Genomic DNA, 15,849 nt, shown 5'->3' on the forward strand with positions numbered 1-15,849 from the left:
TAATATTTATAAGTTTACTTCAAATGAAAATTTTTGTCCTCCGATGGAACAATGTTTTGCCATAATGATCCATGCTCCATTGTTTAGCGCTTGGCTTTCACTTACACACACACACACACACACACACACACACACACACACACACACACACATAAATACACATACAAAAATACAAGAATACATAGACTACACATACATGCATACTCACACGCACACACATTGGCACACAAAAGTAGCACATACGTTGGCACACAAAAGAATGGAACACCTGGCTTTTTGTTGGGAACAAAGAAACAACGGCGCTTCTTGGGTTACTGAGTGTATGTATGTATGTACGTGTATGTGTGTGTGTGAATATGCATGTATGTGTGCGTGTGTATATCTTTGTATATGCATGTTCGTGTATGTATGTATTAACGTGTATAAGTGCTTGCGTGTATGTGTGTTTATTTGTAGTGTTTTTGTTGTGAGTGTGTGTGTTGTTGTTGTTGTGCATGTGTGCGCGTGTGTATTCGTTTTTTGTATGTATTTTTGTATGTCCGTGTTGTTTGTTTGTTTGTATGTATGTATGTATTATTATGTTTCCGAATATCTATGATTTTGTATGTACATGGTACATACATGCATGATGTTGATTTGTTTCTCGTTCAGTCAACTATGTCTCAATACCAGTACCGGCTTGAAAATGTATCCCGATACCAATACAAATACCAAAACACATTTTTGAAGTAGTTGAAGAATATATTGCCAAATTCAATAACTAATTTAAATTTACTAATTTCATTGTAGTTTAATGCAACTCGATAAACAATACTCCAAAGACAAATCGATATGGAAAGCTAAATGTGATTATTAACCAAATGCCATACACGTAGGAAATATCTTTATAGCATTGTTAATTTCACGTGATTCCATGGTGGTGATCTTCTTTGTTAGCGCACACGTGTCGGCCTGAGTATATGCGTCGATCACATGTGTACGAGTATACTATATATTTATATCTATCTATAAAAGTCTATATATATATATATATATATATATATAGATAGACTTTTATTTTCGCATGTAGATGTCATTTTTCCGTCATACTCGATTCCCGAACAGCGATTTTCCATTCCCTAAAATTCCCATTCCAAAGTTTTACCAATTCCCATCCCGCGATTCCCGTCCCCATGTTCACCTCTACTGCGGTGCTGCCACTCAGGAGGAGGGTCAGAAGGGGCGGATTGCCCCGGGTCACAATGGTTGTGGGCCATAAAAACCGAGCCTGTTTTGAGCCACACGCTCGTGTAAGGCAAGTTAACAATCTTGAATCATTATGAAATGGTTACAAAAAAATTTTTTCAATGGGCAAAATTTTTTTCAATTTTAGACCATAGCATGAATGAATGAACGAATGGTGATTCAAACGGATGGCTAAAAAAGACAAACGAAGTAAACGAACGGACGAACGAACGGACGAATGAACGGACGAACGAACGGACGAACGAACGGACAAAAAGTGAATAACTGAATATACCAAACGAATGAAACTCACTGAGCCAACCAACCGGTCAGTTGATCAATCAATCAAATAGCAAGTAGTTAGACCTAAAACTTATTTTATAACCAATGACGAATCTTCGATCACGCCACATGCGCTTATTAACCTCCAGTCCATACCAAAAACAGCACCAACTTTTAAAACTTGTTTTTACAGATTTCGGCCCTGGCGAGAAAACTGAAACATTTTGAAATCAAACAGTACACACAAAACCTATTAAGTATAGCCTTCCTTGACCCTTACAAAAATTGGTTGCGGGGGCTCTAGCCCCAAAAGCCCATTCCCGGCTAGGCTTTCAGTTAAGCAACAATTTGATTTATTCTTATCAAATGAATGAACCCCAGACAACAACACATCCATGTTTTACAATTTTTTTTGCAGTTCATATGATGAGTACAATTACAATTCATCGTCTAAATAGCATATCGTATCGTAATGTACCGTTCTGAATCGTCAGGGGTTATCAGGTATAAATTGTATCGTTACGTATTGCAATGTAATTAATTATATATAATGAGAAATATGATTTATAGAAAAATATCAAATATAAATAATATAAAAATTGAAATAATTATTATTATTATAATTAAATGAAGGTAAATAATTAAACAACATATATACAGGAAACCACAAATAAAAAATCAGTGGCAAAGATTTTTTTTTTCGCTCGTTATACCATTGTATATACCAAAGGCTGAATGGATGAACAAATGAATGAATGAACGAATGAACAAATAAATAAATGAATGAATAATTTAAATCATGTTAACACGAAAAACCTCCCGACCATGATTCAATTAATTAACGGAACCGTCATTAACCACCATCACGACCGTCATATCATTATCTTCAATAAATCTCATACAAAAATGCCACAATAAAACGCTACACAAATGAAGCGTCATCATATATGTATATATATTCATGACTTTTTCGATTTTTTTTCTCAATTTTTTTTCGCATAATTTTTTCTGAAATGATAATTATTATTATCATCATTAGGAAAAAGTTTCTTATAAATCAATTGCTTAAACTCTAAAATGTATCATATATGTAGAACAAGAAAAAACATTTATATACATATATATATATATATACAACAAACGATTGCACACACACACACACACACACACACATATATATATATATACATACGGAGAACTAGGGACCTGGCAAAGACATAAAGATTGGTATAACACCAAAGAGAACAAATGTGTGTACAATGGTATCGGGTATTATATATATATATATATATATATATATTTTCTATTCCAAATTTTATTTGACGGTACGTTAAATACAAAATAGCGTTACTACATAATGGTGAAAAATTTCATCACAGTTACTATGGCAACTCTTCACCATCACCATATATTGCTATTATTATTATTATTATTCTTATTGTCATTATTCAGTCAACATTATTATTATTATTATTATTATCACCATCACCATCATCATCATTACTATCACCATCCTCATAATTAAGTTCATCATTTTTCTGCTATTTTCAATTCAATCTATCTATAATAAAATCAGCCGGCGTAGGTTTAATTAATGGACAAAGTCTAAATGAAAGAATTACGTATGAACAATAATAATAATTATTATTAATATAACAATTATAATTATGGTAATAATTATTATTATCATAATTATTATTATTATAGCCAAACGGACGACAAGCAAAGACTAATAATTGTATAAGGCAAACAACGGATAAGAAATATTTTCCTGAATAATTCTTCCATATATCATCTTCACTCACTCACTCACTCGCTCACTCATTCATTCAATCAATCCCACGATCTTAATCAATGAACACCTTTGAAAAACATTATCACTACTCACTCATAACACTATACCGTTTCGTCCATCACTATCACCACTACCACCATCATTATCATCAACATCATCGGCTTCTTCTTTTTCATCATAATACTCATCATCACCATCACATCCTTCATCATTCCAGTTATCATCATCATCATCCCCTCCATCATCATCATCATCACCATTCCAGTTATCATCATCACCACCACCATCATCATCATCATCACCGTAACCACTTATACTATCCTCCCAATTAATTAATCTCACCAATAATAGCATTAATTAATTAATAATAAAAATATTAATAATACAAAGTCGACAACAAAAAAGTCATAATAAAACCACCGCAATATATGTATTCTATGAATTATATATATACATATATATATACATACATATATATATCACCATATATTTATACATATTATATATACATATGCATATATTGTTTATTCGTGTTATATACATTAACCCTGAATACGTATGCAATAAACCGCTTAAAGCCGACAGAAAGCTACAAACAACGAACGACAAACACACACAAGCAGACACACACACGCACACACAAACAAGCAGACACACACGCACACAAGCATTCGCCCGCAAACGTGTATATACAGACACAAAGAGGCGGCAATATCAAACAAACACACACACACACAAACAAACACACATACAAACCAACACAAACGGACAGACACACATCCACATAAAACTACTTAGCCAATATTACTGTATATTGCCATACATCTTCATCGAATATTATTTTTTCTATTATTATTATTATTTCCATTATTATTAATCTCTGCTCTTTAAACCACAAGACACACAACCGTAAAATTATGTGCCAACTGACGCTACCACACCTACTACTACTTCTCATATAAAAATTATTACATCTATAATTATAATAATAATAATAATAATAATAATAACAATAATATTAATATTAAAAACTTCCGTTATAATTATGGAGAGAATAATTTAAAAAATTATTATTATTATTATTACTATTATTTATTTATTATTTGTGGAATCAATCAAGTGCGAAAAAATGCCCTAGTAAGAAGTATTACGATAGATAATATAATGAAATAAATAATTACAATGATAATGATAATAATAATGATAATTTTCTCTTATCTAATTCTCATAGGCATCAACAAGACACACAGACATGCACAAACACACACACACACACACACACACACACGCAAACAATCTCACACATACACACACACAAACACACACGCAAACAATCACACAAACACACACAATCACACGCACGCACGCACGCACACACACACACACGTGAATCCAGTGCACTGGTGACGGGATGGTTCGGAATCTTCTCGCCACCCTTCACAACAACAAAACCATTCCAAGCATAAATAAAAGAAATAAATGAAAAATACAACAAAAGTAGTGATAACAACGACTAAATGATGCAAGAACATGACAAGATGATACATCATTACGTGATGGTGATACAAAAACATGATACAAACCAACCGGATACAAAAACATGATACAAACCAGTCGGATACAAAAAACATGATACAAACCAGCCAGATACAAAAAACATGATACCAACCAGCCAGATACAAAAAACATGATACAAACCAACCAGATGCAAAAAACATGATACCAACCAGCCAGATACAAAAAAAATGATACTAACAAGCCAGATACAAAAACATGATACAAACCAGCCAGATACAAAAAACATGATACCAGCCAGCCGGATACAAAAAGCATGATACAAACCAACCAGATTCAAAAAACACGATACCAACCAGCCAGATACAAAAAAAATGATACAAACCAGCCAGATACAAAAAACATGATACAAATCATCAGATACAAAAACATGACACTAACCAGCCAGATACAAAAAAAACCAAACGATGACGATGAAAAAAATTTACTAACTTTATGCAACCAACAACAGTACAAAGAAAAGCCCAAAAAATTGTGAAAAAAAGTTTCTAAAAAAAAAAATTTTTTAAATATTACCAAAAACTTTAAAAAAGAAATGACGTAATAAATACACAGAAATACAAAGCATTTTTTATAGCAGATTTGTTTTTTAAAAAACAAATACAAAGAAAAACTTGAATGCACAACGGTGTTGTATTGTTTGTGTACAACCACTGTATACACACATACTCACATACACGCCACACACACAGACACACACCACAGACACACACACACACGCCACATACATACACACACATTTAACGTCAGGTTGATAAATTGAAAGGAAGAAATTGCAAACAATACATGCCGAAACAGACAGCAATAGATGTTTCAAAATATTAATTCCACACACACACGCACACGCGCGCACGCACAGAAACGATTGCGAACACACACACATTCACACACACACACACATACACCATTACATATTTATTCGTCAAATTATTTTTTATCTGATTTATAAAAATATATTTTCTGTATTTTTTTCAGAATCTAAGTTACGAAATTCTTTCTATAACATTTCCCTAAACTAATAATAATAATAATATAAATAATAATAATAACAAATAATAATCAATTATAAAAAAGAGCATGTAAAAAAATATACAAACACACGCACATACTTTAGAGACAGACAAACAAGCACACATATATAAACAAACACACACACGCAAACAAACACACACACACACACAGACAAACAAGCACACACAAACAAACACACATACACGCATCAACCTCATTCAGAGAAATGCAGATGCACATTTGGTATTCGAGGATAGAAAAAAAAAATTCTGGGAAAGCCTCATAACAACAATATAAACTAAAACAACAGTAATAATAATAACAACAATAATAATAACAATAATAATTTACTAATTAATTAATAAATAGGAAAATAATATTTTATTTAAAGGAGAGGCATTATCATCTTGTAACAGCTTAATAAGACACTAATACAATTTAGCTAAACCTAAATACAAACATATGCATACAAAAAAACTCATATACATATATATATATGTATATATATATATGTATATATTTACATACATATATTATATTATATATATATATACATACACACATATATATTAGATATATATATATATATATACATATATATATTATATATATATATATACATACACATATATATATACATATCTGCATATTTTATACATGATAATGATTAGTGAAAACACACACGCACACACACACACACACAAACACATGAAAAAAAGCATACAAAAAAATTTATACTAACATGTTTAACTAGAAAATTACTTTACATGCATACATAATTACAAAATTGGTAATAAATAAAAATATACATACATGCATAAAGAATCATATGTAAAAACATATACAAATAGGCACACAAACACATACATACACATACATACAAACTAACAAATACATAGGCCCGTACACAAACTAATCCCAAAAAACAAATTCCTCATACCAAACTACTAATTACCATAATAAACCATAAAATATCATACACACCTGCCTACAGACAAAACAACCCTAGAGATACATACACATTTCTACATGTGTATGTATGTGTGTTGTGTGTATGTATGTGTGTGTGTGTATGTATGTATGTATGTATGCATGTATGTATGGACATAAGTAAAGATATTTTTTAGCGCACTGCACTAATAAAAAATAATAAAAATATAATTATAAATAAATAAATAAGAGAATAAAACACAAAAAAAACATGTTTTTGTAGTATTTTTTTCAGATTTTATAATAATGTACACACATACAAAACATACAAATATATACACTGAGTAGTTTGTATACATACATATACATACAGATATATACACAAGTTTGTATACAAACACAAGTTTGTATATATATATATATATATATATATATATATATATATATATATATATATATATATATATACATACAAACACAAGTTTCTGTACATACATATACATACAAAGATACCACTTTTTGTACATAAAAAAATGTATTAAATACATGGAAACGTCTTAAGTAATGACAAAGCAAATGAGAAAATATATATATATACATATACATACATGAGGAATATACATATGTCGGCATATGTATATACAACACATGTTACATACATAAGCTGTATATACTTTATAACAAACATACACACTTATATACACGCTTCAGTATGTTAGCACGTTATTTTTATAACAATTTTCATCGGTTTATGTAGGTTTTTTTGCTTGCTTGCTTGCAGGTTCGGTCATCGTCGAAGAAAATTTAAATTATGAGAAAAAAAAAAATTGATTAAACTGGAGGTTACTTAAATGTTACTTAGTTGTAAGTAACTTGAGACTGAGTGAGAGTAGTAAGCTTGCTGGAGCAACATGGCACAATCACTGGAGACGAAGAGGAAGATGACAGTGTGCATGACCACAACGAGAGAGTGAATGAATAGATGAATGAATGAATGAAAACACCGCGATCGATTGATCGACCCATCGATGAGATGATCGAAACAAAACGAATGAATGGAGAAATATTTGCTGATGTTTTAACATGATTAATTAGAATTCATCTGAGAAGCTAGCTGGCTGATCAGCTGGTTGACCGATCAAACAATGGCTGACTATTATTTGGTAGATATTGATGCTGTTGTTGGTATTGAGGTTTGTGTTGTTGTTGATGTTGTTGTTGTTGGTATTGATGTTGTTGTTGCAGTTGTTGTCACGAAATAGCAGCAGTTGGAAGGACAGGAGTTGCATAGCAGAAATTCATGAGAGGAACCTGCTGGTGTGGTAGAAGCTGCTGTGTCTGCTGCGGCGGTGGATAATAATACTGCTGCTGTTGGTGGTAGTAGGGGGAAGTGTTGAGAAATGGATAGTAGTAGCGCGGATACCTGGCCAGCATACCAAGCGTGGCCGAGGCTGAATAATCATCGGTACCCAATTGGTTGATGGCAGCTTGGTAGGTGAAGTCGGTCATCTTCATCTTGATCATATCCAGTGTCTTCATTTTTTCCCTTGTCGCCAGGCACGTGGCATGTTCGTCCACAAAGTGTATGACGTTTAACAAGAACGGACTCTTCATGTGCTCGCGGGTGTTGAAATGATTCTGCAGGTAACTTTCCAACTGGGTCTTTTGCTTCTCAACTTCTGGAAAGTCGATGAAGAACCTTGAGCACATGTACTTCTTCACCGCCCGCATCTGCTCCAGATCTTCATCCTGGTAGCCACAACTTTGCAGCAGGCAGTACTTCAGCAGTCCTCCACCTCGGATCTCCTCTGGGTTGCGAGTGACAATCAGTTTCATCTCTAGATGTTTTTTGGCTGCCTCGTAATCACCATAGACACTCTCTATGGGAACTGTTGGAAATATTTTTGGCCTCATCATCGTCGAATCGGAAAATAAATCTTTGCATTTGAGGTAATCATCGATGACGAGCTGGAAGGAGTCGATGCTGAATTCGAACTTACGCCTCATCTTATCTACAAACTTCAACTCGATGTTGCGACCATTTTCGTTTCGCAATCCAAACAGTGCCCAAGAATCAACATTGCCATTTTGAATCTTTACCCACTTTTGCACATAGCCATCAGACAAATTTTCAGTGTTCAGAGATGGGTTGGCCTGTATAAGATCTTCAGGGAGGAACCGGAAAAGTGTCTCTAGCGCGCATCGTCTGATGTTTTCAAATCTCACTCTGTCATTTCGAGGATTTTCTCCCGGTTCATGAGTTGGACTTAAGTTAAACAAGACATCTAGGTCGTTGTATATTTGACACCTGTCCCCACCGACAACCGTCAAGGCAACACTTCCGTTCACTCTGATATCTTTCAGGTGGAATCCGGACTCTACGAGTTTATCACGGACGGCCACGATCAATTCCTTAGCTTTTATGCTCAAGTTGGGATATCCTAAACCCGAATGTCCGTGTACGTCGAAGGTTGATCCGATTATTTGGTCCAGTCGGTTGATTTGGTCGTAATTCAACTTCTGGATGACGTTTGCAGTTGGACTGTTTGACCTCTGTGGCTGTTGTTGCTGCTGCTGTTCCTCCATTGTGATTGTCGCTGGGTCTGAAAATTCAATTCAAAGTTTAATTTAAAAATTAAAAAATAGACAAGTGCGTAGTAGTGCACAGCTTAATTTCCTTCGGTAAAAAACGCTTTAAAACGTTAATTCAACACAATTTTTGGAAAGCAAAAACTATCCCTGACAAATTTTGCAATTTAAAATTAAATTATTTCACAAAATTAATTGAAATGAATGAAAAAAATTGGATTACAATCAAAATACTCCGCCATTGAACGTTCGTTACTCGAATTTTCGACCAACTGACAACAACAACAACAACAAAGATGACGTCAGAGCTAAATATAGCCGGCAGGACTTTTAATGGAAAGTTTTTTGAGATTAAATGATTAGGCCCTACATAAATTACTCATCCATTCTCTAAACGTGCACATATCTAAGTTAATCTATTAATAAAAATAAATTTCAACTATAATTTTAAATGCTAATTAAATAAATTTCTTGACTTTAAACACGGAAAATGTGAAAGCAAATCATATACAAATACAAACTCACCGTGGTAGAAATACAATGAATGAGAGACCACTATTTGAGATGTAGTAGTTTTCGCTATTTTCTGACTAATTAGCACAAAAAAGACAATTGTGGAAGTTATAAAACTTAATTAAAACGCGAATTACAAAATTACCTAGCAAATTTTTCAACTAGAAAAAACTTGACGCGCTGTAGTACAGTTCAATTCTTACTCTACCCAGGCTTTTTAATTTTAAATTTAAATTGTTATCAAACTGGTCGATTCGGTTAAATTAATAACTCTAAAATACTAAAATTGACTTATCAAACTGTTACAAATTCATGTCCAACTGTTTTTAATAAAAAACAACGCTACCTTAAAACTTCGCCAACGTTTAAAATTTAAGATACTAAGTGTTCTATACTTTAACAATATAATTTAAATACAATTTAATAATATGAAAAAGTGATTTAAATTACTAATTATTGACGTAATTAATTAACTAATTAATTAATTAACAATAATTAATCACTAATTATCGATTTAATTACTAAAACCCGACAATTAATGCCTAGTAGATTCTTTAAAATAATCGCCCGAGCCAAAATTTGTTTCCACTCATTTGACATACAAATCCCATTATTATAGAACTTTACAACAACATTCACATTTAAGGTGCGTCATTTGGCTATGGATATATTTATATCCATTCGTTTAACCTATACAATACAATTATTTCACTCGTAAAAGCTTTTTTTCACATTTATATATACTTACACATAGACACTAAAGTCACAAGTGTGTTTGTACTCACATATATCTATATATGTGTAGATATATGTGTATTGTGTTGGTTTGGTATATTGTTATACACACCAACAGCGCTTGTATTTTAAGTCAAATATTTTACAGGTGTATTGTATTGTATTATTGTGTTTTGTTGTACTGTGTGGTTAGGTTATGTGTGTTTGTATATATACAAAAATAAGGTATATATGTATATATTGCGTGTGTTTGTATGCGCATTGTTAACAGAGTGTTGTCTATATGTGAGTGTGCCCGCATGTGTTGATTTGTGTGTGCAAATAACTCATTTTAAATGTAGTTTCCCATATTGAAATGTATTTAGTATTGCTAGTAACATAACTGGGGATCTGTTGCTTATTCATTGAGTGTTGTTAACATGGTTAGTTGGTTAATAATAAATGAAAATTAATAATAAAATATGAGTACTTATAACTTTTCTGTTTTTTTTTTTAATAATTTAACCATTAATTATTTTTTATTACAATCTACGTATTATGTTATTATTATAAATATAATCTATTTTTATTTATTTATTTATTTGTTTATTGTTAAAGGAGAGTTTTTTTTTGAGGCAAACACATATTACAAGTTGTACGTCATGTTTATTTTTGTGGTGTTCAAAACCCAAAGTTGAGTGTCTTGATAGAAAAATGTGTCGCAGATTAAGTTAGACATGTGTGAATAAGTTTGTGTGCGTGTCATGGGTGTGTGCGTGTGTTATATATGTGTGTGTACGTGTGTATATATACTCTTGCATGTATGTGTTTGGCTATAGTTTTATTTGGAGTGGAAACGCGTGTTATACCAAGATGTTGTGAGAAGGAAACTTTTTTGAATGAATCGCAAATGAAGACTCTACCTAGAGTTTGATTGACACATTACAAGGCAAGTGAGGCAACTTTTGATTTGAGATCACGAGTAGATCCGGACAACTTTGACGAGGTAGGAGGCTAAAGTTTGACGGGGGTCCAAGAACTGGCTGGGAGTAGTTTTATTCAGTTTATCACACAACTGTATGGCAATTTTTCTGATAAACTTTATTAAAGTGCCAATTTTAGATATAATTCGGCTATTCAATTTAAACCAAAATTTACGAAATTTATATAGTTGTTTTGTTAAATTTAACCTTTAATCTTAGCCAAAATGTCTATTTCGGGAAAACTTCAGTCCCCAAGCTAACCCTTGGCCATGCTTCTGATCAGAAACATCAACTTTGAAATTTGAAGCCGAAAATTTTATTAAACTTTGTTGTTTGATCGATTTCTAACATTAAAAAATTTTATTTATGACTTTTAAGTTTAAAATAATTCATTGCCTGTGCTTAACAAAACTAAGGTCACCTATGTAGAGAATCTCTACTAAATAACACCTATTAAAACTATAACAAAATATGTAATTAAAATAATTTATGACTATTATCTCTGGAACACTTGACGATAATTACTTCAAGTGCTTTGACTATTTTTAGCATTTCATAAATTACAAATGTTATCAAATTTTCTTACTTTCAGGTGGCGTCAACTTCTGTCTTGAATGGAATTTCCTAGTTCTAATATCATGATTTAGGCCTTTAACGTTTCATATTCAATGTTATAATTAGTTGTATATCTTCTTAAAGATGCGAGTAACTTAAATCCATCCAAATGTTGTTGAATTATTTCTAAGTTCAATAATAACGTTTTATCAAATGCACTCTTATACTCATTTGATTGAGCCAAATCAGTCGCGCAACCGAAATTTTTTTACGAGTTTAATTTTTTTAAAAATTGGCACCTGTATTTTGCTTATTCAAAATTTTTTGTGAAACTTGTGGAAAATTAATTTAGTCGTAAGTTACTTGTGTCGGAAGAGCTGAAATGAGATTAAAGAGTAAAAAATGAAGAAAAACCAAGTTTAAACAGCTTGTTAGAGCTGCATGATAAAGATTTTTTTGAATAATATAGTGAACTGCCTGTGGGGCTATTTTATTTTTAACGTGCTCACAAGAGAATGATTCACGATGAGTAGATAGATCAGCAATGTGGCAGTCAAATAATGCAATGAATGATCTCGTGATGTCAGACACAGTCAAACACACACACACACGCAAACACACACACACGCAAACACACACACACACACGCAAACACACACACACGCAAACACACACTCACACACGCAAACACACACACACACACACGCGCAAACACACACACACGCGCGCAAACACACACACACATATTTATATATAAATGTGTATTACAAATTATTATTGACTCTAAGATGAACAAAGTGATAAAAATGCGTGTTTGTAAAGATTAAAAGTCGTTATTTGAAAAAAAATTTAACATTAAAAATATTTTATTATTGTATAAATGCACTGGTAAGTTATCATATGGTTAGATGAGTAGATATGACTAACTCGTTGACTTCGACGAATTGAGAAGTGATTTTTAAAAAACAATTTTCATGGTTCTGTACCATTTAAAAAAATAAATTTAACTTAACAAGTTGTAGAGCAAGTTTGCTTTTTTCATAAAATTTGTACTTTTTCGTGCAATATTAGTTATTTAAATCAATATTATTTGATAAAATAGCTTACTTAGTCAAATTAATTTCAAAACAAATCAGCATTACCTTTTTTACCAGTTTGTTTGTTTATTAACTTCAATTCTTTGGTTTGAACTCAATTAATGATCCAACAGTTCTAAATTTCAAAAACTTTCATAAATATAGAAACTAGTTTTTAAATCTATGGACATATAGATAAAAAAAATATGTTCCTAAATCTATGGCTACCTAGATACAGAAACATGTGCCTATTTCTATGGTAAAAAGATACATAAACTAGTTGTTATGTATCTATGGTTAGGTTATGTATCTATGTGTCTACACTATATCTATGTATCTATTATCATTTAATGTTAATCAATGTCCGATTTATTCGCCAGTGGGGCAGGTAGGAGAGATAGTAACTCGGCAGTGAGCGAGCCCAAAATTGGAGCCAGGAAGTAGACGATGATGATGGTCCAGGTGAGGCGGTGTGGGCAAAGAGCGTAGAAGCTGACGATGATCAGAGGGTTGACGATGAAGTTCGTCGAGTAGGCGCCTGTTTTGGGTAGTGGAATTTTATATTTTGGTGAAATTAAAGGTTGGAGAAGGATTGAGTTGTTGGATTATTTTTATTAGGTTTACTAAGGTTAAATTTTGAGATTTTGAATGAATGAAATATAGACTAAAATTTCATTAATTGCACAATAGAGCACTAAAATATTTTAATTTATCTACAGCATAATGATATTTTATTTAATTATATTATATTATTAAATATAACATATAAAAGGTTTTTCTGCAATAAATTTAGAAAAGCCCAATCAGCGTTTGGCTCGCGGTTTCAAATAATCATTCGAATAGAAATAAACAAACCATGAATTTTTAAAAAGACAAGTAGGGAGGCCCTATTAACATGATCCTCCATCTCTCCTTCCCTAATCTTCCACTTCCTAATTATCAAACTGACGATGGCCCCGAAGAACTCGAACAGGAAACCATCAATGATTGCCAACTTGAGAGGGGTCCTACACATGTAATGCATATCTATGGTCTCCAACTCTTTTCTAGCCGATATTGAGTTTATCATAAAGCTCGGAACGTCCAAATTCCATGCAAATTTGGAAATAGTCACCGATATAAAAGTGCCGATGATTTGAAAAACTATCCTAAGCAAGCTGATGTAATCTTTTCTCATCACCAGGACCAAGTGGTCTAGAGGATTAGCCACGCCTCCATAACTTATGGTAGGAAAAAGACTAATTTCAGCGATGTAGAAGAGTAAGAAGTAAAAAAATCCATAATAGACGGATATAGTTGCATACTGATAGGCAAACCCGGCCAGCATGAAAGCTGTGGAAAGGTCAAGGATGAAAACTTGGTAGTAAACAGGCAAGAACGTAACTGCCAACGACTGCATGAAAAGTCCTAGAATCATGAAGATGACGATTATGGAGACGGCTACATGGATGGGCGAATCAAATGGAGTTAACATCTTGCCGTTTTTGTCGAGTCTGATCATCCATTGTGCGGAACTTTCATCGAGTTTAACTATTTTAATTATCCCCGTTGTTGCATTATGTTACTATTTTTCTATTTTTAAGTTTAGTGTATTTTAATTTTGTAGTTTTTTTTGTTATTGTTTGTGTTTATTTGTATGTAAAATTGCGTAACCTTATTTGAAAAATCGTTGTTCATCACAATAATGCTGTCCTGGTTTCGATTAAAATATAATAAAAGAATAATTGTGCTAAATGCAATCGTCATCACATTACCGCACCGTCTGGTTAAGTTAACCGGTTGAAGTGTTTGAAATATTTGGCTTCGTGGTCGATTGCGAAATTTCAAAAAGGTAACGCGACTGACATTTTGTTTTTTGTTTATTGCTAATTTTTCTGAAAAGCTTCTCGTTCGTTCTGTTCTAATTCGACATAAAAATTTCGTAAGTTGTTCGCAATATGTTAATTTATTTAATTAAAAATTTACTTTTGTGATTTTTGGTTAATTTTTTGTCTGTGAAATAAATTTACCGACGATGTCCATGTTGAATAAATGATGATGATAAATTAATTAAATAAAAATAAAAAACTAAACGCCATTTTTAAAATTTATTTTAAGAAAAAGAAGAGGAAGAAAGCAAAATGTCGACCAGCATTTCCCAGCAGAAGGCAATTGTGGAGGGATTGAGGATGGAGTGTAGAATTGAGAGGCAGCCCCTATCCAAGACATTGAGGGAGATGATTCAATACACTGAACAGCACAAAGCCAATGATGCTCTGATGTGTGGGATAGATAAAAAATTAAATCCCTTCATAGAAAAGAGTAGTTGCGTACTAATCTAATGCTAATTAACACCAACAACACTGATCTAATTAATCCCCAAAGTTAATATTTTAAAAATGAAGATTTTCTGTGTCTACAAGAATTAATGTTTGATTTTTTTAAATTAAATTAAAAAGCTATTCATATGTTGTATGATATGAATATGGTTCAATCAATTTTACTTTTAAAAAAATTCTAAATATTAAGTAAGAAGTAGGTTCATTAATTAATATATTAATTAATTAATTTGTTTGTTCATTAATATTTTAATTTGTTTATTCATTATTTTTTCTAAAACCTC

General features: G+C 32.2%; 3 protein-coding genes across 3 annotated transcripts; 1 reads left to right on the forward strand and 2 right to left on the reverse strand.

Annotated features, from left to right (window-relative positions):
• Nucleotides 1-7,117: 7,117 nt before the first annotated feature.
• Nucleotides 7,118-10,507, reverse strand: HELRODRAFT_185949 (hypothetical protein). The gene is made up of 3 exons (XM_009027681.1): nt 9,932-10,507; nt 7,512-9,420; nt 7,118-7,418 (listed from the first exon to the last, which is right to left on the reverse strand). The coding sequence occupies exon 2, from the start codon at nt 9,401-9,403 to the stop codon at nt 8,069-8,071; it is 1,335 nt and encodes a 444-aa protein (XP_009025929.1). The 5' UTR covers nt 9,404-9,420; nt 9,932-10,507; the 3' UTR covers nt 7,118-7,418; nt 7,512-8,068.
• Nucleotides 10,508-13,600: 3,093 nt separating this feature from the next.
• HELRODRAFT_178799 (hypothetical protein) lies at nt 13,601-14,748 on the reverse strand (the record flags this gene model as incomplete). Its single annotated transcript, XM_009027682.1, has 2 exons — nt 13,601-13,785; nt 14,103-14,748. 2 exons carry the CDS (start codon nt 14,746-14,748, stop codon nt 13,601-13,603), a joined length of 831 nt encoding a protein of 276 aa, XP_009025930.1.
• Nucleotides 14,749-15,367: 619 nt separating this feature from the next.
• On the forward strand, nt 15,368-15,568 carry HELRODRAFT_86224 (hypothetical protein; the record flags this gene model as incomplete). The annotated part of the gene is made up of 1 exon (XM_009027659.1): nt 15,368-15,568. One exon carries the CDS (start codon nt 15,368-15,370, stop codon nt 15,566-15,568), a length of 201 nt encoding a protein of 66 aa, XP_009025907.1.
• Between the last annotated feature and the right edge of the window lie 281 nt (nt 15,569-15,849).

The sequence above is a fragment of the Helobdella robusta genome (genome assembly GCF_000326865.2).
Source record: "Helobdella robusta unplaced genomic scaffold HELROscaffold_50, whole genome shotgun sequence".
Classification (NCBI taxonomy): domain Eukaryota; kingdom Metazoa; phylum Annelida; class Clitellata; order Rhynchobdellida; family Glossiphoniidae; genus Helobdella; species Helobdella robusta.